At 72.4% G+C, this 25,811-nt stretch overlaps 4 protein-coding genes and 2 long non-coding RNA genes across 7 annotated transcripts; 4 read left to right on the top strand and 2 right to left on the bottom strand.

Moving 5' to 3' along the window:
• Positions 1–7: 7 nt before the first annotated feature.
• On the bottom strand, positions 8–2,147 carry TSC22D4 (TSC22 domain family member 4; the record flags this gene model as incomplete). The annotated part of the gene is made up of 4 exons (XM_067315026.1): positions 8–426; positions 682–733; positions 1,439–1,588; positions 1,699–2,147. Coding segments are annotated over 4 exons (834 nt in total), but the record flags the coding sequence as incomplete, so codon positions are not given.
• A 2,123-nt stretch (positions 2,148–4,270) lies between these two features.
• LOC136995212 (neuronal tyrosine-phosphorylated phosphoinositide-3-kinase adapter 1-like) lies at positions 4,271–7,094 on the top strand. 2 transcript variants are annotated; one of them, XM_067315034.1, is made up of 3 exons: positions 4,271–4,482; positions 4,567–4,859; positions 6,118–7,094. In XM_067315034.1, the coding sequence occupies exons 1-3, from the start codon at positions 4,298–4,300 to the stop codon at positions 7,047–7,049; spliced, it is 1,410 nt and encodes a 469-aa protein (XP_067171135.1). In that variant the 5' UTR covers positions 4,271–4,297; the 3' UTR covers positions 7,050–7,094. The 2 variants fall into 2 exon arrangements, with proteins under 2 accessions (XP_067171135.1, XP_067171134.1); XM_067315033.1 differs by having other exon boundaries at positions 6,115–7,094.
• Positions 7,095–7,096: 2 nt separating this feature from the next.
• LOC136995213 (uncharacterized) lies at positions 7,097–7,731 on the top strand. Its single transcript, XR_010886785.1, has 3 exons — positions 7,097–7,287; positions 7,369–7,536; positions 7,665–7,731. It is a non-coding gene; the product is annotated as an uncharacterized lncRNA (long non-coding RNA).
• Positions 7,732–11,139: 3,408 nt separating this feature from the next.
• Positions 11,140–13,719, top strand: AGFG2 (ArfGAP with FG repeats 2). Its single transcript, XM_067315025.1, is given in 8 exon segments — positions 11,140–11,413; positions 11,868–11,965; positions 12,071–12,185; positions 12,301–12,436; positions 12,532–12,600; positions 12,602–12,665; positions 13,366–13,479; positions 13,613–13,719. Coding segments are annotated over 8 exon segments (957 nt in total). The 5' UTR covers positions 11,140–11,159.
• A 665-nt stretch (positions 13,720–14,384) lies between these two features.
• On the top strand, positions 14,385–14,726 carry LOC136995189 (uncharacterized). Its single transcript, XR_010886784.1, has 2 exons — positions 14,385–14,452; positions 14,541–14,726. It is a non-coding gene; the product is annotated as an uncharacterized lncRNA (long non-coding RNA).
• A 275-nt stretch (positions 14,727–15,001) lies between these two features.
• On the bottom strand, positions 15,002–24,475 carry LRCH4 (leucine rich repeats and calponin homology domain containing 4). The gene is made up of 18 exons (XM_067315024.1): positions 24,249–24,475; positions 20,389–20,533; positions 20,159–20,285; positions 19,960–20,065; positions 19,707–19,843; positions 19,494–19,612; positions 19,306–19,402; positions 19,096–19,209; positions 18,912–19,019; positions 18,516–18,748; positions 18,365–18,424; positions 18,227–18,275; positions 18,071–18,134; positions 17,843–17,953; positions 17,655–17,755; positions 17,417–17,554; positions 17,241–17,318; positions 15,002–16,594 (listed from the first exon to the last, which is right to left on the bottom strand). The coding sequence occupies exons 1-18, from the start codon at positions 24,451–24,453 to the stop codon at positions 16,475–16,477; spliced, it is 2,112 nt and encodes a 703-aa protein (XP_067171125.1). The 5' UTR covers positions 24,454–24,475; the 3' UTR covers positions 15,002–16,474.
• Between the last annotated feature and the right edge of the window lie 1,336 nt (positions 24,476–25,811).

Below are 25,811 nucleotides of genomic sequence, written 5' to 3'. Positions count from 1 at the left end.
TCCCCAATGTGCTGGTGGGAACCCCGACGTCCGGGTTGGGACCCTGATGCATGTGGGGGGACCCTGGCGTCCTCAAAGGGACCCCCATGTCCATGTGGGGGCCCCAGCATCCGGGCGAGGGCCCCGGTGTCCCCAAAGGGACCCCGGTGTCCAGGCAAGGACTTTGTGGTCCCCATGGTCCCCCCAGGCAGGGGGGGGGGCTCGCTCCCGGGGGGGACCCGGCACCCGTGCTGGGGGGGGCGCTCAGGCCGGGGGCCCGCGGGGCCGGGGGCCCAGGCGCGCCAGCTGCGCGGGGCTGGCGAGGGCGCGCAGCAGCCCGTTCTCACGCTCCAGCGCCGCGTTGCGCTCGCTCAGCTCCTTGATCTGCTCCCGCAGCACCTCCACCTCCTCCCGCACCGCCAGCAGCAGGTGGCTCTTCACCAGGTCCTGCGGCAGGCAGCCGCGTTGGGGCCCAGGCGTCCGGGCCCCGCCTCCCCCAACCCCCCCGCCCACCCGGGGCTGCGGGGGGCCCCAGGCATCCGGGCCCTGCACCACCCCCTGGGCCTCAGTACAAGGAGGAACCCAGGTGTCCGGGCCCCCCCCACCCAAGGGCTTGCGGGGGACCCAGGCGTCCGGGCCACCTCCCAGCCCCTCCCCCTCACCCCAGCACCGGGAGGGACCCAGGCGTCTGGGGCCGCTCACCATGGCCTGTTCAATCTTGTTGTCGATGGCGATCATCCCGCTGCCGGCGCTGCTGGGGACGGACAGACGGGTGGACAGGGCTGAGATGCACCCGTTCCGGGGGGGCCCAGGCATCCAGGGGGACCCGCCCAGGCCCCCTGCCCCCAACCAGCTGGGTTCCCTCCCCCCCACCTCGGGGCTCCAGTGGGGCCTGTGGGGAAGGGGGCAGGCCCAGATGCCATGGGGCAGGGGGGGGACACGCGCCGTGGGGCAGGGGGACGTGCCATGGGGCGGGGGGTGGCGGGTTGGGAGCGGACATAGGGAGGGGGAGGAACACATGTCCCCCTCCCCCCTCCCAGCCTCCCCACACCCCCGGACGCGGCCGCCGGACGTGCAATTTCCGCCCCGTTTCCTTCCCATCGGCCCGCGGGGGGCCCTGTCCCGGGGCTCCACTTCCCCCCTGCCATGGGGCAAAACAGGAAGTCCCACCCCCCCTTCACACCTGGCCAGACAGGAAGTCCCACCCCCCTCCTCACCTGGCCAGACAGGAAGTCCCACCCCCTCCACACCCGGCCAGGAAGTCCCACCCCCCTCCATACCTGGCCAAACAGGAAGTCCCACCCCCCCCTCACCTGGCCAGGCAGGAAGTCCCACCCCCCTCCTCACCTGGCCAGGCAGGAAGTCCCACCCCCCTCCTCACCTGGCCAGGCAGGAAGCCCCACCTGCCCCCGCCCCGCCCCCGCCCCGGGAGTCCCGCCCACCGGCAGCCCCCCCTCACCCGTCATCGTCGCCGTCGGGGGCCGCCCCCATGGCGAACATGGAGCGCGCCAGGCTGAGGCGGGCGCCGAGGCCGTCGGGGCCGCGGGGGAGGGGCCGGGGCTGGCGGCGCGGTGCGGGGGGGCGGCGAGGCGGGCCGGGACGCCGGTGCCTGCGGGGGGGGGGAGGGGGGAAACACGGCGGTGACAACGGTGACAGGGACACACACACACACACACCCCTCCCCCCCCCGTCCCCGCCGCCCTCCGCGGACTCACCTGCAGCGCGGGGCCCGGCTCGGCGGCGCCCAGCGACCGCGTCAAGGCGGCGCCGGGCGGCGGCAGCGGCCCCCGCGGCGGCGCCGCTCCCGACGGCGGCGGCGGCGGCGGCTCCAGGCGCGAGTCGAGCGAGTGGGGCAGGCGGGCGGCCGCCGCCCCCCCGCCCCGGCCCCGCGCCGCCGCCGCTGCCGCCGCCGCCGCCGCCGCCCGCTCCGCCTCGCGCTCCCGCTCGTAGAAGTCGAAGCAGGTCCAGCGGCCGCGCCGGTAGGGCTCGCCGGGGCCCTGCGCCAGCCGCACCACGCGGAACCGCGACCGGCCCCCGCGGCGGCTCCCGCGGCGGCTCCCGCGGCGGCGGGGCCGTTGCGCGGCGGCTCGGCCGCCTCCTCGCTGGTCACGCTGGTGATCTGGAAGCCGCTGCGCTTGCGGCTCATGGCGGCCCGGCGGCGGCGGCGCTCAGCGCGGCCCCGCGGCCCCGCGGCGGCGGCGCCGAGGCCGGGCCATGGCCGGGGCCGGGCCGGGGGGGGGGGGAGGGGGAAGGGGGGGTGTTACCGGGCCATGGCGGCGGCGAGGAGAGGGGGGCGGGCGGGAGCGGCCCGGGCCCGGCCAGCGACGCGGCCCTGTTGACAAGTCGCCGCTCCCGGAAGTCCCGCCCACCAGCTGACCGAGCCCGGCACGCCCCCCTCTAGCTCTCTGCCGGACACGCCCACACAAGGGGCGGGGCGTCCCTGGGACACGCCCCCGAGCCGTGCCGCTGCTGCCCCCTGGCGGCGGCGGACGGAGCCGCCCTGTCCCTGCCCCTGCCCCACCCCCACCCCTACCACCCCCCACTCGGCGCGGCCCCGCCCCGCCCGCGGACCCCCCCCCCGGAACCGGGACCCCCCCAACCCCCCACCCCAGAGGAGCCCGAGACCCGCCCCCCCTCGGTCCCCCCGCTCCTCCCTGGAGCCAGGGGCCCCCCGGATCCAGCGGCCCCCAAGACCCCCCCCAGGGAGCCGGGCCCCCCCCAGGCAGCGGACACCTCCCAGTCCCCCCCCCCCCGGGGACCCCCCCCCCGCAGGGAACCGGGAGCCCCCCAGACTCCCACCCCCGACCCGGAGCCGGGGCCCCCCCCCCCCCAGGGACCCCCCGGGAGCCCCCAGACCCCCCCCCCGCGGCGAGCGGCGCGGGGCCGGCAGGGGGCAGCCGCCGCCGCGGGGCAGCGCCCGCCGCCGCCGCCGCCGTTCGCGCTGCCGCCGCCGCCGCCGTCGCGCGCCCCGGACGCTGCGTCAGCGGGCGCGAGGATGGAGCCGGCGGCGCGGCGCGGGCGCGGGCGGCGGCCGCCCAGGCCGGGTAGGGGCGGCGGCACCGGGGGGGAGGGAGGGAGGGAAGGTTGGGAGGGAGAGAGGGAGGGAAGGGGGGGGGGCCGCGCCTGAGCCCCCCTTCCCTCCCCCCCCCCCCCGCGCCGCCGTGTCCCCGCAGGCCCCTAGAGCCTCCCGCTCCGCCGCCGCCGCCGCCGCCGCCGCCGCGCCGGCCATGGGCCGCCGGCCGCCCTGAGCCCCGGCAGCCGCCGCCGCCGCCACCGCCGCCGCCGCCGCCGCAGGGGGGGCCCGGCTCCCGGGGGGGCCCGGCCCCCCCAGCGCGCCAGGTAGCGGCGGCCCCTCCCCGGGGCGGGGCCCCGCCGGGGGCAGCTCGGGCGGCCGCGGCCTGCACGGCGGCGGGAGGAGGGGAGGGGAGGGGAGGGGGGGGAGGGATGGAGGGGCCCAGGTGTCCGGGGCCTGGACCGGGGAGCGATGGAGGGGCCCAGGCGTCCGGGAGGGGGAGGGATGGAGGGGCCCAGGTGTCCGGGGCCTGGACCGGGGGGGATGGAGGGACCCAGGTGTCCGGGAAGGGGAGGGACGGAGGGGCCCAGGCGTCCGGGGCCTGGACTGGGGAGGGATGGAGGGACCCAGGTGTCCGGGAAGGGGAGGGACGGAGGGGCCCAGGCGTCCGGGCCTGAACCAAGGGGGGGATGGAGGGGCCCAGGTGTCCGGGATCTGGACGAAGGGGGGATGGAGGGGCCCAGGTGTCCGGGGCCTGGACCGGGGGGGATGGAGGGGCCCAGGCGTCCGGGGCCTGAACCAAGGGGGGATGGAGGGGCCCAGGTGTCTGGGATCTGGACCGGGGGGGGATGGAGGGGCCCAGGTGTCCGGGATCTGGACGAAGGGGGGATGGAGGGGCCCAGTTGTCCAGGAGGGGAGGGATGGAGGGACCCAGGTGTCCGGGAAGGGGAGAGATGGAGGGGCCCAGGTGTCCTGAGCCTGAACTGGGCGGGATGGAGGGGCCCAGGTGTCCGGGGCCTGGATGAGAAGGTTGGAGAGGGATGGAGGGGCCCAGGCGTCTAGGACTGACCCATGGGGAGGACGGAGGGGCCCAGGTGTCCAGGACCCGGACCAGGGGGGACCAGGGGGTAGGAGGGGCCCAGGTGTCCGGGACCCAGACCAGGGGGTAGGAGGGGCCCAGGTGTCCGGGACCGAGCCGTGGGGAGGCCGGCGGCGCCCCGGGCAGAGGCAGGGGGGTGGGTGGGGGGCGTCCCGGTGGCGCGGGGCGGGTGGCGGCAGGCTGCGGGTGCCGGCAGGCGGCGCAGGATGAGCGCTAGCCCCCGCGAGGAGCTGGTGGCCGCTTTCCTGCGCTTCATCGAGGAGCGCGGCTCGGGCGCCTACGGGGCGCTGGCCCGCGCCCGCCCCCCGCCGCCGCCGCCCGCCATGAACCTGCTGTGCCGCAAGAGCCGCCTCGACTGGCGCCCGCACAAGGAGGCCGAGGCCCGCCAGGGGTGAGCGCCGCGCCGCGGGGCGGGACGGGGGCACGGGGGGTCCACGGCACGCGCGCGGGGCTCACGGTTTTGCCCCCCCGGCAGGGCGGGCAAGGCGCGCGACGCGGCCTCGCTGCGGCGCCACTTCCGCGTGGGCTTCATGACCATGCCGGCCTCGCAGGAGCGGGCGCCGCGGCCCTGCGCCGGCGGCATGGCGCCCCGCTCGCTCTCCTGCCACGCCGTGGGGGGCGGCCCCGCATCCGGCGACGTGGCGGCGGGTCCCGGCCCCGGCCCCGGCGACCGGCCGGCCCCCGCCAAACCCGCCCGCCACCCCGGCACCCGCCTCAGCGCCCCCGCCGACCCCCGGCGCCCCGAGCAGCCCCCCGGCAAGAAGGGCGGTGAGTGCCGCGGGGCGCCAAAGGGGTCATGGGGCGGCTGCGGGGCGCAGGAGGGGGCGGCCGTGGGGCAGGAGGATGGGTTTACGGGGTGCTGTGGGGCAGGAGGATGGGTTTACGGGGTGCTGTGGGGCAGGAGAATGGGTTTACGGGGTGCTGTGGGGCAGGAGGATGGGTTGTTGGGTGCTGTGGGGCAGGAGGATGGGTTTATGGGGTGCTGTGGGGCAGGAGGATGGGTTGTTGGGTGCTGTGGGGCAGGAGAATGGGTTTACAGGGTGCTGTGGGGCAGGAGGATGGTTTACGGGGTGCTGTGGGGCAGGAGGATGGGTTGTTGGGTGCTGTGGGGCAGGAGGATGGGTTTACGGGGTGCTGTGGGCAGGAGAATGGGTTGTTGGGTGCTGTGGGGCAGGAGGATGGGTTTATGGGGTGCTGTGGGGCAGGAGGATGGGTTGTTGGGTGCTGTGGGGCAGGAGGATGGGTTTACGGGGTGCTGTGAGGCAGGAGAATGGGTTGTTGGGTGCTGTGGGGCAGGAGGATGGGTTTACGGGGTGCTGTGGGGCAGGAGAATGGGTTTACGGGGTGCTGTGGGGCAGGAGGATGGGTTGTTGGGTGCTGTGGGGCAGGAGGATGGGTTTACGGGGTGCTGTGGGGCAGGAGGATGGGTTTACGGGGTGCTGTGAGGCAGGAGGATGGGTTTACAGGGTGCTGTTGGGGCAGGAGGATGGGTTTACGGGGTGCTGTGGGGCAGGAGGATGGGTTTACGGGGTGCTGTGGGGCAGGAGAATGGGTTTACAGGGTGCTGTGGGGCAGGAGGATGGGTTTACGGGGTGCCGTGGGGCAGGAGAATGGGTTTACAGGGGGCTATGGGGCAGGAAAAGTTACTGGGAACTTGTGGGGCAGAAGGGGAGCGTTACTGGGTGCCTTGGGGCAGAAAGAGGGGTTTACGGAGAGCTGTGGGGCAGGAAAAGGGCATCATGGGGGACTTGTGGGGCAGGAGAAGGGGATTATGGGTGCTGTGGGGCAGAAAGAGAGCATTATGGGAGACTTGTGGGGCAAGAGAAGGGGATTATGGGTGCCATGGGGCAGAAGCAAGGCATTATGGCGGACTTGTGGGGCAGGAGGGAGTTATTGGGTGCTGCAGGGCAGAAAGAGAGGTTCACTGGGGACCTGTGGGGCAGGACGGGGGGTCCGCGGGGCGCCGTGGGGCAGGAGGGAGGGGGCTCTGTGGGGCGCCGCCCCCCTGACGCTGCCCCCCCAGCAGCGGTGGCGGTGACGGTGGCGGCGGGTGGCATCGCCGAGCCCCGCGACGGGGGGCGCAAGGTGCCGCCGCAGAAGCCGGCGCGCAGCCCCCACACCCAGCTCTCGGCCGCCTTCGAGGAGCCGCCGCCGCCGCCGCCGGGGACGGGAGCGGGAGCGGGAGCGGGAGGGGGGGGCCGCACCGCCACCTCCGCCGCCCCCCCGCGGCCCCGCGCCGGCCCCGACCCGCCCCCAGCAGCGGCGGAAGAGGAGGAGGAGGAGGAGGATGAGGAAGAGCCCGTCTACATCGAGATGGTGGGCGACGTGTGCCGGGGCGCCGAGGAGGCCTGGGACGAGGGCGAAGCCATTTACGAGGAGATGAAGTACCCGGCGGCCGGGGAGATGCCGCCGCTGCCGCCGGCGCCGCGCGCTGAGGGGGGGCCCGGCGCCCCCCAGCACCGCCCGCCCCCGGCGCTGCTGCTGCCGACGACGACGACGACGACGGTGCCGCCGCCGCCGCTGCCCGGCATCCCGCCGCCCTTCCCCAACCTGCTGCAGCACCGGCCGCCGCTGCTGGCCTTCCCCTGGGCAAGGCGCACAAGGCCGCTGCCCCGGCACCGCCGCCGCCGCCGGCACCGAGCCCTCCAAGCTGCCCGTGCCGCTGCACGCCAAGGAGGCGCCGGCGGCGGCGGCGACGGTGACGGCGATGGTGACGGCGGCAGCAGCACCGCCGCCGGGCCGTGCCCGCAGCCACTCGACGCCGCTGCAGCCCTGCGCCCACGCCAAGGCGGAGGCTCCCGGCGCCACCGCGGCCGCCCGCCCGCCGCCGCCGCCCTCGCTGCTGCCCGTGCCGCAGCCCGGCAGGGACAAGGCGTCGCTGCCGGCGCCGCCGGCGCTGGCCTACGCCGTGGTGTACCAGGCCGTCAAGGTGACGGCGGCGCTGCCGCCCGCCGCTGAGGCGGTGCTGCCCCCCGCCGCCACCGCTGCCGCCCGGCTCCCCGCCGCCGCCGCCCGCCCCGAGCCCCCGCTGGGGCTGCTCTGGACTTACCCGGCGGCGAGCGGCGGAGCGAGGCGCCCGCCGGCCTACGACAGCCTGCGCGGCAGCGGGCGGGCGCGCGGCGAGGACGACGCCGGCGGCGGCTGGGCGCTGCCCGCAAGGGACCCTACGGCGGTCGCAAGGGGAAAGAAGCAGAGAGTGAGTTGGCGTCGCGATAACGCGGGGACGGGGGGGATTTTTAATTCCCGGCGCCGGCTGAGCCGCTTTTCCGCCCCGCAGAGGCGCCGGAGGCTGCCCGGGGGTGGCCGGGCGGCGGCGAGGCCGAGCGGGACGAGGCGGCAGCGGCGGCGGCGTTGGCGCCGTCGGGGATCCCGCTGCGGGCGCCGGGCGGGCGCACGGGGCTGCCGGTGCCCTGCCAGACCTTCCCCGCCTGCCACCGCAACGGAGGTAGGTGCCGGCGCCGGGGCGCGCGGAGGAAAGAAGGGAATAAAACACGGGGATTGTCCCACCAGCCCGGGAGCGCCGGAGAGCGTTGCCCGCTCGCCGGGGCTCAGCCGGCTCCTGCCTCTCCGCAGATTTCCCCGGCGGCTACCGGCTCGGCCGCTCGGCCTCCACCTCGGGCGTGCGGCAGGCGGCGCGGCCCGCGCGAGAGCGCCGCGCCGCCGCGGGGGCCGCCGTGGGGCGCCCCACGGGGAGCCGTTGCCGCCGCCATCGCCGCCGCCGAGCCCCCCCCGCTGCCGCCGCCGCCGCCGCCGGTGCCGCCGCCGCCGCCCGGGAGCGGGACGGGAAGCTGCTGGAGGTGATCGAGCGGAAGCGCTGCGTGTGCAAGGAGATCAAGGCGCGGCACCGGCCGGAGCGCGGGCTCTGCAAGCAGGAGAGCATGCCCATCCTGCCCAGCTGGCGCCGCGGCGCCGAGGCCCGCAAGGCCGGCACGCCGCCCTGCCGCCGCCAGCACACCGTGCTCTGGGACACCGCCATCTGAGCCGCCGCCGCCGCCGCCGCTGCCGGGGGGCTGCCGACGGTGCCGGGGGGCTGCCGACGATGCCGGCGGCGGCGGCGGCGTCCCGCTCTCCCCCGCGCCGCGCTGCCCGGTGCGCCTCGGCCGCCGCCGCCACCGCCTCGTCCCCTCGCAACGCACGGCTGGGCCGGGACGCTGCCGCCGGACTGCGGGACGAGGGGGGGGATCCCGCCCGGACTGGATTTCGGGATGTTCCCCCACTCCAGACTGTGGGATGAGGAAGGGGGGATCCTGCCCGGACTGGATTTCGGGACGTTCCCCCACTCCGGACTGCGGGATGAAGAGGGGGGATCCCACCCGGACTGGATTTCGGGACATTCCCCCACCCCAGACTGCGGGACAAAGAGGGGGGATCCCATCCAGACTGGATTTCGGGATGTTCCCCCCCACACACCAAACTGTGGATGAGGAAGGGGGGATCCCACCCGAACTGGATTTCGGGACGTTCTCCCCTCCACCGGACTGCGGGATGAGGAGGGGGGATCCTGCCCGGACTGGATTTCGGGATGTTCCCCCACTCCGGACTGCGGGATGAGGAGGGGGGATCCCACCCGGACTGGATTTCGGGACGTTCCCCCCTCCCGGGAAGGAGGGGGCCCAGCGCCAGCCGGACGCCGTAACCGCTTTGCAAACGTATTTATGCCGGGGATGGGGGGGGCGGGGGGTATTTATGGGTCGCTGCAGGGGCCGGCGGGGTTTTGCCCCCGCGCTGGGGCCGCGGGATTCCCGCCCGCGCCGGGGCCGCTCCTCCGGAGCAGGAGCGGGACAAGGAGGAGGAGGAGGAGGCCGAGGGTTTTCTTCCCGGCCGGGGGAGGGAGCGGGAGCGCGGGGCCGGGCCGGAGGGATGCAGGGTCCGAGGGACCCCGGGAGGCTCCGCGGCTTCGCGCCGTCTCCCGGCCCGGCGCGTTTCCCTTCGACTCGTTTGACGCGGACGCGTCGCCATCCCACCTCCCTCGCCGAGGAGCCGCTCCGGGCGGGAAGCGGAGGGGGCAGGCGAGCGTCGGCGTCTCCCTTCCGAAGGCTCCGGGCGGTCTGGGAGCGCCAAGGGCTAGACACGACCGCCGGCACGCGGCCCCCCCCGGCACGCCCCGCCCCGGCACGGGGGCCCCCGTCAGCCCAGCCTTATCTCAGCACTCAGGCAGCTACACAAACACAAGCGGATCGACGGGATTACGCTATAATTCCGGGGGGGTTATTGCCGCTCGGCTCCTTGTCCCGCCCTGGTGGCGCACGGAGCGGGTGCCGGAGCACGGAGCAGGTGCCAGAGCGCCGAGGGCCGGGCTCGCGCGTCGAGCTCCGCCGCCGCCCCAGCGGGTTTTCCGGGAAGCTCCCACTCGCTCTCCCGGATTTCGGAGGAGCGAAGCGGAGCAGTCGGAGCCCGGGTGGGAGACGCGGGGCTCCCGGTGCCCCTGGGAAGTCACTTCACCTCTCTGTGCCTCGGTTTCCCCCCTTCCTCTCCCCCGCCGCGGTTACCGGTGTTGCCTTCCTCGCCGCCGCGGCCCCCCCTGGAGCCGGCGCCGCTCCCGTCCGCACCCTCCCTTCCGGCTCTCCGAGGCAGGTCCCCGCTCGTCCCCACCGACGGCCGCTTCCGCCCGCGCCGGGGCGGATCCCGATGCTACTGAACCGACGACGACGACAACGTATTTAAAGTAGGGTCACTGCAAAAACACAACCGTGTTGCCAAAAAACCAACAAAACGAGAAAACAAGCGTTTAATTGCCTCTGTATTTAGGATTTTTGCCGGGGGGGAGGGAAGGGGGGGGTATTTCTTTTGTAAAGTGGTTCTGTGCACTATTAAACAAAAAAGCAGCTGAATGCGCTTCCTCCGGGCGCAGAGTGGTGGTTTGCGTCAGGGCCGGCGGCTCCAGGTGCCGGCAGCATCCCATCTCCCGGCCCTGGGGAGCGGGAAGGGCCCCCGGGCGCCCCGGTTTTGGCCTCGCAGGTGTCTCCTCGGGGCGCTCGGCGCCGCTTCCCCGCTCAAACCCCGCCGCGGCGGCAGAGCCGCGCCGCAACCCTCCGGAAACTGGCAGCACGTGGGAAAAATCAGAGGAGGAAATAAGCTCGAGGGGGCAGCTCATTCCCTTGAAAAACGCCGCCGGCAGCTCGCGAGGCGCAAAGCGACAGCAGCTCGCCGAGGAAGGGAGCGTCGCCGCCGCCGCCGCCACGCGAGCAGGGTGTCGGGGGAAGGACGAGCACCGCCGACGCTGCCGCGAGCGGAGGAAGGCGAGACGGAGCGCTGTGAACGCGGAGGTGTTAACAGTCGCCCAACACGCGCGCGCACACGCACAGGCGGCTCCTCGCGCCGGGGATAAAAATAACGGCTCGGGCCCTCGGGCTCGGGCGGCGAGAGCAGCCCAAACCGGGTGGATCCTGAGGGAAACGTGGGGCGGCTGCTGGCGGGCTTGGGGGGGGGGGGGTCCCGGCGGGGGGGGCAGTTCAACGGGGGAAGGAGCCCAACGGGGCACCGGAGCAGGGCGGGAGCAGGCGGAGGAGCCCCCGCGGCCCCGGGGGGGTGGAAGAGGCCTCACGACCCTCTCACGGCCGGGGGGGGGAACAGCGTCCCCGAGGGCTCCGGGGGTGGGAGGCAAACGGGTAAAACCCCCGAGGGGGAACCCGACGGGGGAGAAGGGCAGCGGGCGGCGCCCGGCGCCTACCTGAAGGGCCGGGGCCGCCTCAGGCGCACGCGCGCGCGCGCTTTGGCGGGTAACGGCCGTTGGGCGGGCGCGCGCGCGCGCGCCGCGACCGTGGCGCTTTGGCGGGAACGGCCGTTGGGCGCCCGTCGGCCACCGTCGGCCACGTGCGCGCCCGCGCCCGCGCGCCGCCCCCCCCTCCCCCGCGAGGGCGGTGGCGGCGGCGGAGGAGGAGGAAGGGGGCGGGGGCCGATCTGGCGCCTGCGCAGTAGAGCGCGCCGCCGCGAGGGCGGTGCCGCGCGCCGGCCGCAGCGCGCGTGCGCGGCACGGAGGGGCGGGGGGAGGGGAAGGAGGAAGGGGGGGTGCGGCCCGCGCCTGCGCAGTGCGCGCCGCCGCCGCCGCTGCCGTGTGAGGGCTGGCGGATGGCGGCGGCCGGCGGCGGTGGCGGCGGTGGGCCGGGCCCGGGGCCGGGGGGGGCCGGGCCGGTGGGCGGCGGCGGCGGCAGGAAGCCCGGCTTGCCCCGCGATGCCGAGGCAGAGGTGTGGTCCCGCCGCGTGCGGGAGCTGGTGAGCACCGAGCCCGCCAACCGGCTCTGCTTCGAGTGCGGCCAGCGCGGCGTCACCTACGTGGACATCACCGTGGGCAGCCTCGTCTGCACCGGCTGCTCGGGGGCGCTGTGAGCGGCGGCGGCGGCGGCGGGGAGCGGGGGGGGGAGGGAGGGGGGCGGGGCCGCGGGGCCGTTAACGGCGCGGGAGAGGGGGCGGGGCCGCGCGCGCGGCGGCGGCGGGCGGTGATTGGTCGCGCGAGGGGCGCGGCCGGGGGAGGGGGGAGAGGGGAGAGGCGGGGCTTCAGGGCAGGGGCGCACGTGGGGCGAGGGGGCGGGGCTTCCCGGGAGAGGAGGGAGGGGGCGGGGCTTGGAGGGGCAGCCAGGGGGCAGTGGGGTCTTTGGGGGGGAGCAGGGCCCCCCCCCCCGGACGCCTGGGTCCCCTGGGGGGGTGGTGGGGGTCTATGGGGGGGAGCAGGGCCCCCCTGGACGCCTGGTTCCCCTGAGGGGGTGGTGGGGTCTGTGGGGGGGAGCAGGCCCCCCCTGGATGCCCTGGTCCCCGCGGTGACTGCGGTGTCGCCCGCAGGCGGGGGCTGAACCCCCCTCACCGCGTCAAGTCCATCTCCATGACCACCTTCACCGAGGCCGAGGTGCAGTTCCTGCAGGCCCGCGGCAACGAGGTGAGCGACCCCCCCGCCACGTCCGTTGTCCCCCCCCCCCCGGCTGGCGCTGGCTCCCCCGTGGCCCCCCAGCGCCGGCTCATGCTCCCCCCGTCCCCTTCCCGCCCAGGCCTGCGCAAGGTTTGGCTTGGTGCTGCTGACCCGCGAGCTGCCCCGCTGCCGGACTCGCGCGACCCGCAGAAGGTGAAGGAGTTCCTGCAGGAGAAATATGAGAAAAAGCGCTGGTAACACGGCAGCTGCCTCGCGGTGCCTCCCGCTTCTGTTTCCGTAGGGCCCGCTGGCACCCGCCGGGGCTGCACTGCTGCCGGCCCCGCTCACGCGCCCCTTGTCTCCCCACAGGTACGTGTCGCCAGAGCGAGCCAAGGCCGCTGCTGCCTCCTCGCTGCCCAGCCAGGGCTTGGCCGCCGAGGCTGCGCCCGCGCAGACGCTCCTGGGGGACGCGGCGGCACCGGTGCTGGCGGGGGCGGCCGGCCAGGTGAGTGGGGGCCACCCGGGTCCCGCAGGGAAGGGGGGAAACGGGGAGCTCGGCCGCCTGGGTGCCCGGTCCGTGACGCCGGCCGTGTCTCTCAGCCCCGCCTGGCCCAGAACAGGCCCCCGCCACCCGCCAAGAAAGCCAGCACCGACCTGCTGGCCGACATCGGGGGGGGACCCGTTCGCCGCCCCCCAGCCGGCGCCTGCCTTTGCCGCCTTCCCGGCCTTCCCCGGTGAGCTGGGGGACCTGCCATGGAAGGGGGGGACGGAGGGGCCCGGGGGGGGGCCCTGACCATAGAGTGGGGGCTGGAGAGGGCTCCTGGGGTGGGAGGACCCACCATAGAGTGGGGGGCTGGAGGAACTTGGTGGGGACACTGAGCATGGAGTGGGGACTGGAGAGGGATTGTGCAGCTGGGGGGGGGGGGGGGCACCATAGAGCCAGGGGGCAGAGCAGACCCTGACCATAGATTCAGGGGCCAGAGAAGGATCATGGGGTGGGTGGAGGATCCACCATAGAGCAGGAGGAGAGCAGAAGAGTCCCAGAAGGCACTGACCATAGACAGGGGGGTAGAGAGGAGTTGTGGGGGGCATTTACCATAGAGCATGGGACTAGAGTGCTCATGGGAGGAGCACTGAGCATTGAGTGTAGGGCCAGAGAGGAGTCCTGGGAGGGCTCTGACCATTGAGCACTGGCCCAGAGGGGTCCTGCCATAGAGTCGGGGGGGGGGGGGAGGGAGCTGATCACAGAGTTCAAGCTTGTGCTAGACAAGCCCCTTGGGGGTGCCTGCTAGGCGCATGCTGACCACAGAGCAGTGGGTGGAGGCGCGGCGCCCCCGCAGGGCACTTTGCAGCACAGCAGCCCGGGAGGTCCAGGGCGGGGGCGGGGGGGCGCAGGGTTTTGGGGTGACCCGCGGCTTTCTGCCCCCCCCCCAGGCCAGGCCCCGGCCCACGCTGCCTTCGCCAACTTCGACGCCTTCGGAGCCGGCCCGGGAGCGCCCGCCTTCGGGGGGGCCGCGGCCCCTTTCCACCCCCTCCCCGCGCCCACAGGTACCTCCGGGGCTCCAGGACTAACGGGGAGGGGTCCAGGGTGTCCCCCCCAAAGGGATTAATGGGGGGGCTCGGGGGGGCTCCCCCCTGCCCTGCCCCCCCGGACATCTGGGCTCCCCCTTGTCTCCCGCAGGGGGCGCTGCTGTGCCAGGCGGCCCCCGCCCCCGCCAGGATGCCCGAGGTGGGCAGAGCCAGTGTCAGGTACCGTATTCCCCTGACGCAATGCGCACTCTACCATAATGACCCATCGTTGGGGGGGGCAAAGTGCCCCCCCCCCCCCATTTCCCCATCTGCCCCCATCCCAGCGCTGCTCCCTCCTCTCCCCCCGCAGCCTCTTCGGGACCCTGAGCCACCCCCCGCCGCCGCTGCCAACCCACGGGGGTAAGTAAGGCCCCCCCCCAGTCCCCGTTTGTGTCCCCCCCCGCTCTCCACAGCGTGTGGGGCCCTCCCCCGTGACACCCCTCTCCGTGTCTCTCCGCCAGCCCCCACCAACCCCTTCGCCGCCCCCCCCTGCCACACCGGCCCCGGCACCAACCCCTTCCAGAGCAACGGCCCGGCCCCCGGTGAGTGATCCCCCCCCCCCCGCTGGACGATGACTCCGGTCCTGTCCCCCCCCCAGCACGGCCAAACCCCCCTCTGCATCTTCATCCCTTCCCGCAGGAGCCGCCTTCTCCGTGGGGTCTCCCGCTGGCTTCGCCGCCCCCCAGTCTGCCCCCCTGCCCGGCGCCTTCCCCGCTGCTTTCCAGCCCTCCCTGTTCGCCCCCGGTGGCCCCCCCGGGCCAGCAGCATAACGGTAAGGGCCGTGACAGACCCCCCCTTGCCCCCCCCCCGCCACTGCCTCCGTGAGGGGCTGGGACAAACTCCCCCCTGGATCCTGACCCCCTTCCTTCCCTTTCCCGCAGGATCGGGCTTCAGCAGCTTCGGGACAACCAAAGCGGGGCAGCCGGTGGGGGTCTCCACCAACCCCTTCGTGGTGAGCACGGCATGGGGTGGGGGGACACACGGACACGGGGGGGGGCCCCTAACGCCCATCTCTCTCTCTTTCTCTTCCCCCTCCCCAGACGGTGCCGCCGGCCCCCTTCGTCATCAAGCACCCAGCCACCAACCCGTTCTTATAGCCGGCCCCCCCCCCCGTGCAAGAAGACCCCGGCGTCCGGGCGCGCTGCCCCGGCGCCGTTTATTTTTCTGAGCAAGAAAGAGAAAAGAGCGAGAGACTGCAACGAGATCTAATATATATTGTCTAGAAACCCGCCTCGCGCTGCCATCGCTGCCGCCGCTGCCACCGCGCCGAGCCGCCGGGGCCTGGAGCCAACGGGGCCTGGGGGCAGCCCGGACGCCTGGGTCCCCTGTGGGGGGGGGGGGGGGAACCCGGACGCCTGGGTCCCTTTGGGTGGGGGTGGGATGCATGGTTCTTCCCCCGCCACAAGGAGAGGAAAGGGTTAAGTAAGGGGGGGTGGGGAGGGGGGCGGGTGCTCCAAGGCCGCAGGCGATTGGCCAGGGGGCAGCACTGCCCCCGCCCCCCCCCCCCCCAACCACCAGGGTTCATCCTGCCGCCTCATTGGTCAAGGGGCCCTGGGAGGGGAGGGGGCAGGGACCCGGTGGAGGGACCCAGGTGTCCGGGTGGGGGGGGAGGGGGGTTGCCCTTGTCCCCAGATGGCTCCAGTCCCTGTGGGGGACTTTGGTCACCCGGGGAGGGGGGGAGGGGAGGGGAGGGCCGAGGACCCAGGTGTCCGGTGTCCTCTACCCTCACCCACGTTCCCCCCTCTTCCTGCCGCTGCACCGTCCGTCTGTCCAGTGTCCATCGGATTCCAGTGTCCAATTAACCCCCTGGGCAGGGGGGTGAATACCCCCCCCCCCCCAGCCCGCAGGCCGGGGGGGGGGGTGCAGGGCCCCCATTCCCCCCCCGTTTCCACTGGGGTCAGGGATGGGCCAGATCCTGCACCACAGGGGGGTCCTGGGAGGATATGGGGGTGCTGGAACTGCTGCTGAGGCCCCTGCACACTCATGCCATCCCAGGCCCCCCCCCCAAGCTAGGAGAGCCACGCCCTCACTAAAGATGGCTTCCCTGAGCAGAGCAGAGTAGAGCGCTCACGTGTGATTACTGCTCTTGGTAAAAACGTCCATCCTGGGCTTCATTTCTTACCCGTGGAGTGACCGGGTCCCCGGTTGCTCTCAGTAAAGATGGCTGTCATGGGCTCCCTGCATCTTACCCCTGGTGTGGGTCCCTACCTGGCTGCCCTCAGCAGAGATGGCTGCTCCGGGTGTCACCTCCATGTGCCAAAGATGTGCTTTACCACCACTTGTGTCTGTGCCTAACTGCCCTCAGTAAATATGGCTGCCCTGGGCCTCACCTCCAACTGACTGTGCCTGGCTGCCCTTAGTTAAGATGGCTGCCATGGGCGTCACCTCCACATGAGTCCATTCCCAGCTGCTCTCTTTAAAGATGGCTGTCCTGGGCTTCACTGCCATGTCACTCTGTCCCTAGCTGCCTTCAGTAAAGATGGTGGTCCTGGGCACCACATAACTCCGTGTGTGGCCGCCCTCAGCAAAGATGGCCGTCGTGGGCATCACCTCCACATGACTGTGCCTGGCTGCCCTTAGTTAAGATGGCTGTCCTGGGGGTGGCAGTGTCACTGCCACGTAACTGGCAGCCCTCAGTAAAAATGGCCATCCCGGGCATCCCCTCCGTATGAATGCCCTCAGTAAAGATGGCCGTCCAGGGCTTCACATCGACGCGTTATCCCTGGTAGGGCTCTGTCCATGACCGCCCTCACCAAAGATGGCCGCCGTGGGTGTCACGTGACTCCACGCCTGGCCGCCCTCACCAAAGATGGCCGCCGTGAGTGTCACGTGACTCCGTGCCCAGCCACACACCTCTCACCAGGCACAGGGCAGCCACCCCCCCCCCAAAACAGGGGAGGCGGAGCCCGGTGGAAGGAGGGGGCGGAGCCTGGCTGAGGGGAGGGGCAGAGCCCAGCCATGCAGGGAGGCGGGGCTAGGGGGCGGGGCCAGGGGGCGGCGGGGGCGGGGCCAGGCGCAGCAGCGCCCCCACGGTGCGGGCCAGGCGCCCCAGGCTCTCCTCCTCCAGCACCTGCTGGGGCCGGCACAGGGCGGCCTGGGGGGAGACGGGGGGGGGGGGTTAGATTTGGGGGGGGGGCAGCGCGGGGGGGGGGCCAAGCGCAGGCGACACACGAGCGGAGCCCCCATAAATACCCCTCCCCCCCCACATATATATATCAAATATAGAGTTATAATTTAAGGGGAGGCGCCGCCGGGGCGGGGCGAGCCGGGGCCGCACCCCAATAATAATAATAATAATAATATTAATAATAATTAAGGGAGGGGGTGCGGCCCCGGCTCGCCCGGGGGGGTTAAGGGGAGCGGGCGGGGGCGGGGGGGGATGGGGACGTCCCCGTGTCCCCCCCCACCCCGCGGCGGCGGCAGCGGCGGCTCCTCAGAAGACGCCGGCAGAGCAATAAGCCAAGTAAAGCAGCGACATGACGAGGACATAGAAGAGGGCGAAGCCGGCGAGGTGGCGGGGGGCCGGCGGGGGGGCGACGGCGGCAGGCGACGGCGGCGGCGGGGGGACGCACGGCCCCCCCCCCCCGCGGCCCGGCGCCTGCCGAGCGCGGCGCCACCTGCGAGCCGACACAAGGGGGGGGGGGGGAAAAGCGCCGCGTCAGCGAGCCGGACGCCGGGGCCCCTCCGTGCGTCCGTGTTGTGTGTGTCCGTCCCCCCCCCCACTCCGGAATCCCGCTCACCTCGGGCACCCCCAGGCGCCGACAGGCCTCCAGGAAACTCTCCACGTTCTTCCGGCTCTTGACGGCGCTGAGCTTGGGCTGCGGAGGAGGGCGAGCGAGCGGGCGGGCGAGGTTGGCAGGGGGGTGGGGGTGGGGGGGGGAAAAGGGGCCCCGGCGTCCGGGCAGCGCGGACTCACCACGGCGGGCGAGGGCACGTGGATGAAGGGCACGGCGCGGGGGCGCAGGCGGTTCGCCAGCTGGCACAGCACGGCCCCGTTGGCCAGCGCTTCGCCCAGGTCCTCGCCCAGCGAGAGCTGCAGCAGCTCCTCGATGCTCTGCGGGGACGGGGACGGGGGGGGGGCGGTGAGCGATGTTTTGGGGGGGGGGGGCGGGGGCACCGCGAGGGGCCCCGGCGTCCGGCCGCCCCGGCTCTACCTTCCGCATCTCGGCCACCAGCTCCTTGTTGTCCGGCTCCGGTGCGGTAGCAGCGGCGGCAGCGCGGAGCCGCGGGGGGTCGGGAGCGTCCAGGGGGGAGGCTGCAGGGAGATTTGGGGGGGGTCAGCGGCGGCGCAGCCCCCCCCCCACACCGGGACGATGGTGGCGGCACCGGCGGCACCACGTACCGGAGCCGGAGCGGACGGCGCTGCGCGACGACGAGCGGAAGAGGAAGCTGTTGGGCTTCGGGGCCGCGCCGGGCTCGCGGGGCGACGAGCTGCGGGCGCCGGCGGGCGGCTCTGAGGGAGGGAGGGAGGGAGGCGGCGTCGCAAGGGGGCCCAGGCGTCCGGGCGCCTCGCGCTGCCTCCTCGGCCCTCCCGGCATCCGGAGGGGGCCCAGGCGTCCGGGCGACTCACCCTGCTGCCGCGGCGCCTGCCGGGGCGAAGCCGGTCGTGGGGTGCTGGGAGGCGGATCCGGGCCCTGCAACGCAGCCATGGGGGGGTGGGGGGGGGGAGCGGTTAATTAGCGCCCGGCCATCGTTAACCCTCCCCTAACGAGCCCGGCGTCCTCACCTGCGTCCTCGGCTTCCGCGGCAGGAAGGTGCTGCTGTCCGGCTGGCCGCTGCGGAGGGAGGGGGCCCACGGTGAGCCCAGGCGTCCGGGGGGGCCCAGGCGTCCGGGAGGGTTTTGGGGGGGAATTAGGGGTCTTACTTGCTCTGCGTGGGGACGGTGGCGGCGGCGGGGCCGGCTCTGGGCGCCGTTCGCAGGAAGCTGGAATGGAGGAAGAGGTTGGAGGCGGCGGCGGCGGGGGCCCAGGCGTCCCCGCTCCGGCTCCGTGTCCGCTCCGGCTCCGGCTCCGTACCTGTCCCGCTTCTCCAGGCTCTGGCTCCGCAGCGCCTGCTGCTGCCGCTCGCGCTCCTGCCACAGCTGGAGGGTCTCGGGGCGCCTGCGCTCCTCGCCGGCGGCCTCTTCCCGAGCCTGGACGGCTCCCGGAGCCGCCCTGGGAACGGTGGCGTCATGAGCGGGAATGGCGGTGGGAACGGGAACAGCAGCAGGAACGGTGGCGGGAACAGCGCGTCCCCCCCATCCCACCGGCTGCGCCAACGCTCACCTGCCACCCGCGGCTTTGTCCCCCGCCTCCGCTTGTGGGGACAGGCTCTTCTCTGGCCTCCGCTTCCCCTGCGGAAGAGGGAGAGGAAGGTGGGCACAGGGTGCGGAGCGCCGGGAGCCCGGCGGGAACGGGGGGAAGCGGCCTCACCTCCAGCGGGGCCGGGCCCTGCGAGCTGGCGTCGGAGCGGGCGGCTGCTGCCGCCATCGCCGCCTCCTCCTCCTCCTCCCCGTTGACGCTGCCGTCGATGAAGTCGACCTGCTCCAGGTCGCTGTCGCCGGCTGCAGGGAGGGAAAGCGTCAGGCGCCGGCTCCAATCGGAGCAGCTCCGCGACCGGAGAGGATCCACGGCTCCGCTCACCCGCTCCGTGCCGCTTCTCCTTCAGCTGCCGGGGCTCACGGGCCAGCTCGGCAATCCGGAAGGACAAATCCGAGAACTCATCCGCGGACTGAGACGGGAGAGAAAGGGGGAAACCCTGGGGAGAAGGCGGCTCCGGGAGGGACCCGCCGGGATGCGGCGCCCCCCTCTCCGCTCGCCCGCCCACCTCGTTGCCGGACCAGCGCTTGCTGCCGCTGTCGACGCTGTTGAAGCCGGAGTCCAGGCCTCCGTACTGGCGCGCGGGGTAGAGCTCGTCGGCGAGGCTGCGGAGGAGCAGAGAGCGGGGCGGGCAGCGGCGGCGCTTCCGGCGCTTCCAGCGGCTCCGGCCGGCTCCCGCCGCGCTCCCTCCCTCACCAGGTGCCGAAGGCGGAGGGCCGGGCGGCGCGGGCGAGGTCGGCCAGCTCCGGCGCCGCTTTGCCGCAGGCTTCGACGTTGAGGTATTTGAAGATGTGCACCTTGCCCTTGAGACACACCTGGAAAGAGGCAAAGGCGGCGGGATCGGGATCCCCCCCCTCCTCCTCTTCCCGTATCCCGTCGCCCCGCTGCCGTCCCGGCCACGCCGCTCACCTGGGCGGGGGGCGAGCGCAGCGGGTTGTTGTCGGACAGGATGGTCTGGAGGTGGCGGAGGTGGCGGTAGCAGACGGGGATGGCGGCGACGCGGTTGCAGGAGAAGTCGAGGCGGACGAGCGGCAGCTCCGACAGCTCTGGAGCGAGGAAGTGTGTGGGGGGGGGGGGTGGCGGAGCCGTCGGAGCTGCCGGATGCGGCTCCCCGCTCCGCGCTCCGCGCGCGCGCTCCCCCGCTCCGCTCCGCGGCACCCACCTTCGGGCAGGGCGGTGAGCTGGTTCCTGCGGACGTTGAGGTCCCGCAGCGACTCCAGCTTGCCCACGCTGGCCGGCAGCGACTGCAGCTCGTTGCAGCTCACGTCCTGCCGAGGGGAAGGTCAGCGAGGCGACGGAGGCGGCTCCGCCGCGGCGCCGCATCCGGCGCATCCCGGCATCCCCCTTTTTCCCCGGCTCACCAGCTGCCGGAGGGCGCTCAGGGCGCCGATGGCGTCGGGCAGCAGCGGCAGCTTGTTGTTGCTGGCGATGAGCACCTTGAGCGGCAGGCGGCAGAGGCAGGCGGGCAGCGCGGCCAGCTGGTTGCGGCTGCCGGGGAGGAGCGACAGGGCCCGTGGCAGCCTCCGGCTCCGGCTCCGGCCTCGGGAAGCGCCGCGGCGGCTCCTCCGGCGGCGCCGGGGCCGCTCCCTACCTGAGGTTGAGGTAGGTGAGGGCTTGCAGGTTGGCGATGGCGGGCGGGATGCTCCGCAGGCAGTTGTGGTAGAGGCTCAGCGCTTCCAGCGACACCAGCCGGCAGGCGTCTTCCGGCACCTCGGCGAAGCGGTTCCGGGACAGATCTGTATGGAAAAGGAGGAAAACGGTGGGTCGGCGGCGGCCACGATCCCGTCGTCCCTCCCCGGGGCCGGTGGCGAGGACGGCTCGGCTGCTTGGGTCACCCCACGAGCAGTTTCACCAGCTCCAGGCTCCAAAGGTTTTCCCTCCCCTTGGAAAAGCCGAGCTGGTGCTTCCCAGGCACAGACCGAAGCGCAGGACACCACCGTTTCGGGAGCGGAAAGGCGGATGGCGGCAAACCCTTCGGCCCCAGCGCGGAAGCTTTAAAATGAACCAAAATCCCCCGGGGAGCATCCGGGCAAATAAAACCCATCCCGAGGCCGGGAAGCTCCCTAGGGAAAACGCTGAGAAGGGCCAGGGGCCGCTTTCCCCAGGACAGGTCCCCTTTCCACGCGGCAGTCGGAAAACCGTCTCCGGGAAGACAAGGACGCGGCCTGGCCGCCTGGCTCTCGCTTTCCTCCCCGCTCCGTCAAGCCTCCTCGCTCCCAGAAGAGCGAAGCCGGCGGCTCGTTCCCGGCTTCCGCTTCCCGCTGCGTGCCAGAACGGGGCGTTTTACCCCGTTCCAGAGTTTCATGAGCGGCACCCAGGTTTTTCGCCCCCCTTCCCGCTCTCTCCGGCGGCAGCGGCAGCAGGAAAAGGCGCCTCGGAGGCAGCGGCCGGGGCGAACGTCTCGTTTCCGACGAGGGGGCAGGATGTGGGTTTCTTCCGGGGTCGAGGCGGCTCCCGGCTCGCGCTCGGCTTCTGCTTGCCGGCGGCATGGGGCCCGCGGAGGCGGCATCTCTCCCAGCTGCCGTTTTCCGTTCCCCCGGAAAACAAGCGGCGGATCAAAGCCCCTCGCGGGGAGGAATCCGGCCGAGATACGAAGCCGTCGGGACAGCTGATCCCCCCCCCCCCTCCTCCTCCGGCTTCGCTTTGGGAATTCCTCGGCGGCGACTGCGAACAGCTCCGGCCGAGCGGTCGGAAACGCCGGCGGAAGAGCGGAGAGGGTCCGTCTCTTATCCGGGAAGCGGCAATAGGAAACGCTCTATTATCCGGGGAGGGACGGCGGTAACGGGGAGACACGGCCTCCCGGATCCGAAACGGAGGGCAGCCGGGCTGGGGAAGCCCCCTGGTCTCCAAGGGATTCCCGGCTCGCTCTGCCAGGGTCTCCGGATCGGATGCCAATCCATCGACGGCTCCAAAATCCTCCCCTTCCTTCTGGGAGTTTGCTCCAGCGGTTAATCGCCCTCATTCGGGGGGAAAAACCAACAATTTGGTGGTGTTTCTCTCTCTTTCTCCCAGGTTCTGACTCTTCCTCCTCTCCGAGGAGTCGGGAGCCCGCGGGGCGCCGGCACCTTTCCCGGCAGGAGGCGCTCCGGGATGCTCTCAGAGCCGCCACGGTTTGGTGTTTTTTGCTTTAAATAGCGGGAAACGATCAACGCGCTTGGAAGCAGTATTACATCCCGCTCGGAAGCGCGAGGGGAACACGCCGGCTGCCGAGGCCGGCGACAACTGCTAAAATACTTCGGATTCGTGGAAGACGAACCCTCCGGAGACTCGGGCTTTCCAGCTGCCGGCGCTCGCGGCAGGATCCGAGTTTTTCCCACGTCCCAAGGCGGGATGAGGCCGTTCCCAGCACTCCACCAGACGAGTTCGAGGGAAGGTTTCCCAAAGGTCCCTGCCGAGGTCCGGGAGCGATGCCGGTTCGGAGCGGGGCCTGCAGCCCCTCACCTCGAGGCCGAATCCCAGGATGGGAGGGTTTTCTGTAACCGCGGTGCTTTGGGATCGCCGCTCGGGAGAAGCGACCGTCGGCGTCCGGCAGAAACGGAGCAAAAGAAATCACGGGAAGAGCTGCAGGACGCTCGGAGCCCGGAGGCTTTTGCCGCGCAACGCGAGGGATCGAGGGACCGGCTCGGCTCGGCACGTTGCCATCGGTTACGGCGTGGTCCGAACACGGGGACAAACGCCCCAAAACCCGGCCTGAAGCCGACTCCCGCCCCAGCGCCGCGGGAGCACCCGGAGCACAGCCGGAAGCAGGAGCGAGCTTCGGCCCGCTCGGACACATCGGGGAGGAGGCCGACGGGGGAGGAACGTTTTTATTCCCGTATTTGGATCCCGAATTCCCGGGACGACCCTGAAAAGGCACGAGCGGCGCCCGGGCTCGGGGAGGGGGGGACAGTTTGGGACGCGGCCCTGCCCGGCTCTGGCGCAGCGGCCGGAAGGGGAAACCAAAGGGGGAAGCGAAAGCAGGGAGGCGCCGTGCCCGGCCCCCTCCGTTTTCCGCCCCGGCCCCCGCAGCCGCTCCGGGGTCAAAATCCAACTCCGGCGATCCCAACGCCGCGCCGGGTGGGGAGGGAAACCGAGGCAGAGGGTGGAGGGGAGCCGCCGGCCCGGCTCCGGCTCCCATTGGATCACGGATCGGCCCCGGCCAGCATGGCGGGTCGCAGATTCACCCTGAGTTACGGAGCCAGTTTTCCCATGACGTCTCGGGACGGAGCCAAAGCGGCGACGGAAGCTTTGCTCCGGGGGGGCCCTGCCAGGGCTCCTCTCCGCTGCCCCGGAAACCAGCCACCTTCTTTTCCCAACTCGGCCAGGTTGTTTTTTTGGGGATCTTTCTCCCTCCTGGCCCAACGGGGTCCCCGGCGCGAGCGACGCGGCCGAACCAGGCGCTCCGATCCCTCCGGAGCTGGGGAAGGGGGGTGCCGCGTATCCACGAAGCCGCTCGCTCGTTTTAGCCGGCGCGGAACGCCACAGGCCCGGCAACCTTTGCTTTGCAAACGAGCCCATTTGTTTACGGGGACGGTCCCACCGGTTTTGGGAGCTCGGCTCTGCCCCGAGCCGCCCGCGGGGATCACGCCAGTCCCGGCCGCATTATCCCGCTGCCGCGTTATCCCCGGCTCGGCGCTCCAGGGTGGCGGCGGGGGGGGGATTTGATATGAGAAGGCGACGGGCTCTGCTGAAAGGCCCGATTGAGCGGCGGCACAAAAGGGCGAGTGTTCGCGTCGCGCCCCCAGCGTCCCGTCAAAAGTTCATTGTAGCGAGGAAGCTCCCGGAGCGGAGGTTTGGCTTGGCAGCGGCTCCGGCTTCGCGATCGCAGCGCGGAGGGGAGGAGCGGAGCGGAGCGGAGCGGGGGGAAACCGCAGAGGTTCACACAACAAACAGGTGGCAGCTAACGGGGGGGGGAAGAGCGGGGAGGAGCGGGGAGACCCTCGGAGCTTCCCCCCATCGGATCGGATCGGAGAGGGGGACGGGGGGGGCGGCAGCAGGGAGAGGGGAGTCCCCCCCGCCCCATTGCAGTGGGGCCAGGTGTGTGGGGGGGGGCGATGGGGCGCCCGAGCGGCCCCACGGGGGGGGGAACAGGGCTGGGGGGGGCCCTCAGGAAAGGGGGGGGGACTCGGAGGGCCACGACCTCATGGGGGGCCATGCTGGGGCGGGGGGGGGGGGCTGTGGGAAGGACCCCCTGGGGGCGGAGCCAAGATGCTGGGGAGGCGGAGACAAGACCCCCCAGAAGGGGGGAGCCTCAGGGCCAAGACCCCCAGGAGGGGCGGAGCCAAGACCCCCCGGGGGCGGAGCCAAGACCCCCCAGAAGGGCTCAGCCTCAGGGCCAAGACCCCCAGGAGGGGCGGGGCCGAGACCCCCGGGGGGCGGAGCCAAGACCCTCCCCCGGGGAGGAGTGGTTTCCCCCCACCCCGCGGTGGGGGCGTGGCTAACGGCGCCCCGCGGGGGGGGGCGGGGTCTCACCGGCCTGGGTGGTGTCGCTGAGGTCCCACCGCCGCGCCGCGGCCGCCGGGAAGGTGCGCAGGCGGCGGCCGGCCAAGCTGAGGGTGCCCGAGGCCGCCGCTTCCTCCAAGGCGCGCTCCGTGCCGGCTCCTCCGGGCGGCGGCGACGGCGGCGGCGGCAGCAGCGGCGGCAGCTCCGCGGCCGCCTCCGTCTCGCCCGCCGCCATCGCGGAAGCGGGGCAAGGGGGAAGTGTGTGACGGGGGGGGGGAAGGGGAAGGGGGGGGAGCTGGAAGACTCTGCTCACCGCAGGCGCCGCTGCCGAACTGGCCGCTCGGCTGCCTCCCCGCGGGGGAGGGACCCCAGGCGCGGGGGCGGGGACAGCGCCCAGGCCAATCAGAGCGGGAGCGGTGCGCCGGGGCGGGCCCGCGCCGGCGGGCGGCCAACCCAGCGAGGGCGGGGGCGGGAGGAGGGCGTGGCTCAGCCGCCGGCTCCTCCAATCGGGTGGCGGGAAGAGAAAAGCCAGTAAAATAGCGGAACTGTGATTCTTTTGATGGGCAGGCAAGTAGACCAATCATTTCCAAAAAGGGCGGGCTACTGGCTGGCTTCAGCCAATCATAGGGTAGAGACTAGAAAGGAGGGAAGAGAGAGCTATTGAGTTCCCCCAATCACGAGGGAGGAGGCGGAGCTAGTCGCTACCTAGCGTCCTACCAGAAGCCACTCCCCAAAAGGACCAATCCTAGCAGGAGACAGTAGGCACAACAGTCTCAATGCAGCCAATCACATTTGAGGAGGCGGGGCAACATATGTGATTGATATGCAACCAGCCAATCAAGCTTCGACGCCCAGGAGGCCTGCAGAAAAGGCGGCAAGAGTTGAATGCAGGCAACATGCAGGGGTGGAGCATGCCGGCTCTGCCAATCATGAGCAGAGGGAGGGCCTCACAGAGATGAGTGGCAGCCTGGTTACCCCATCAGATGGAGGATCAACATGCTTCATTTACAAGTGCAGTGTCCGATCAGAGAAGAAATCACAGCAGGTGAAAGGTGGGGACCAGGGCAGAGTGACAGCCCAGGTGGCCAATCAGAGGTAGTATTACCTCAGGTGAAGGGTGGGCACCAGAGGGGAGTGACTGCCCAGGCAGCCAACCACAATGAGAATCACCTCAGGTGAAGGGTGGGCACTGAGAAGGGGGGGGGAACCACCCAGGCAACCAATCAGAGGGAGCATCACCTCAGGTGAAAGGCGGGCACTGGAGGGGAGTGACAGCCCCACTGGCCAATCAGAGGGAGCATCACCTCAGGTGAAGGACAGGCACCAGAGGGGAGTGACCACCCAGGCAGCCAATTGCAGCAAGAAACACATCAGGTGAAGGGCGGGCACCAGAGGGGAGTGACTGCCCAGGCAGCCAATCACAATGAGAATCACCTCAGGTGAAGGGTGGGCACTGGAGCAGAGTGACAGCCCCATTGGCCAATCAGAAGAGAGCATCACCTCAAGGGGGCAGGGGGGAAGGAGATTGACAGCCACCCCCACCTATGGCAGCAAAGGCTGATGTGAAAAGAAGGCGGATTCTACAGCCCCCCC

This window comes from Apteryx mantelli, chromosome 40 (assembly GCF_036417845.1).
Source record: "Apteryx mantelli isolate bAptMan1 chromosome 40, bAptMan1.hap1, whole genome shotgun sequence".
Taxonomy (NCBI): domain Eukaryota; kingdom Metazoa; phylum Chordata; class Aves; order Apterygiformes; family Apterygidae; genus Apteryx; species Apteryx mantelli.
This window is presented reverse-complemented; position numbering and strand designations above follow the sequence as displayed.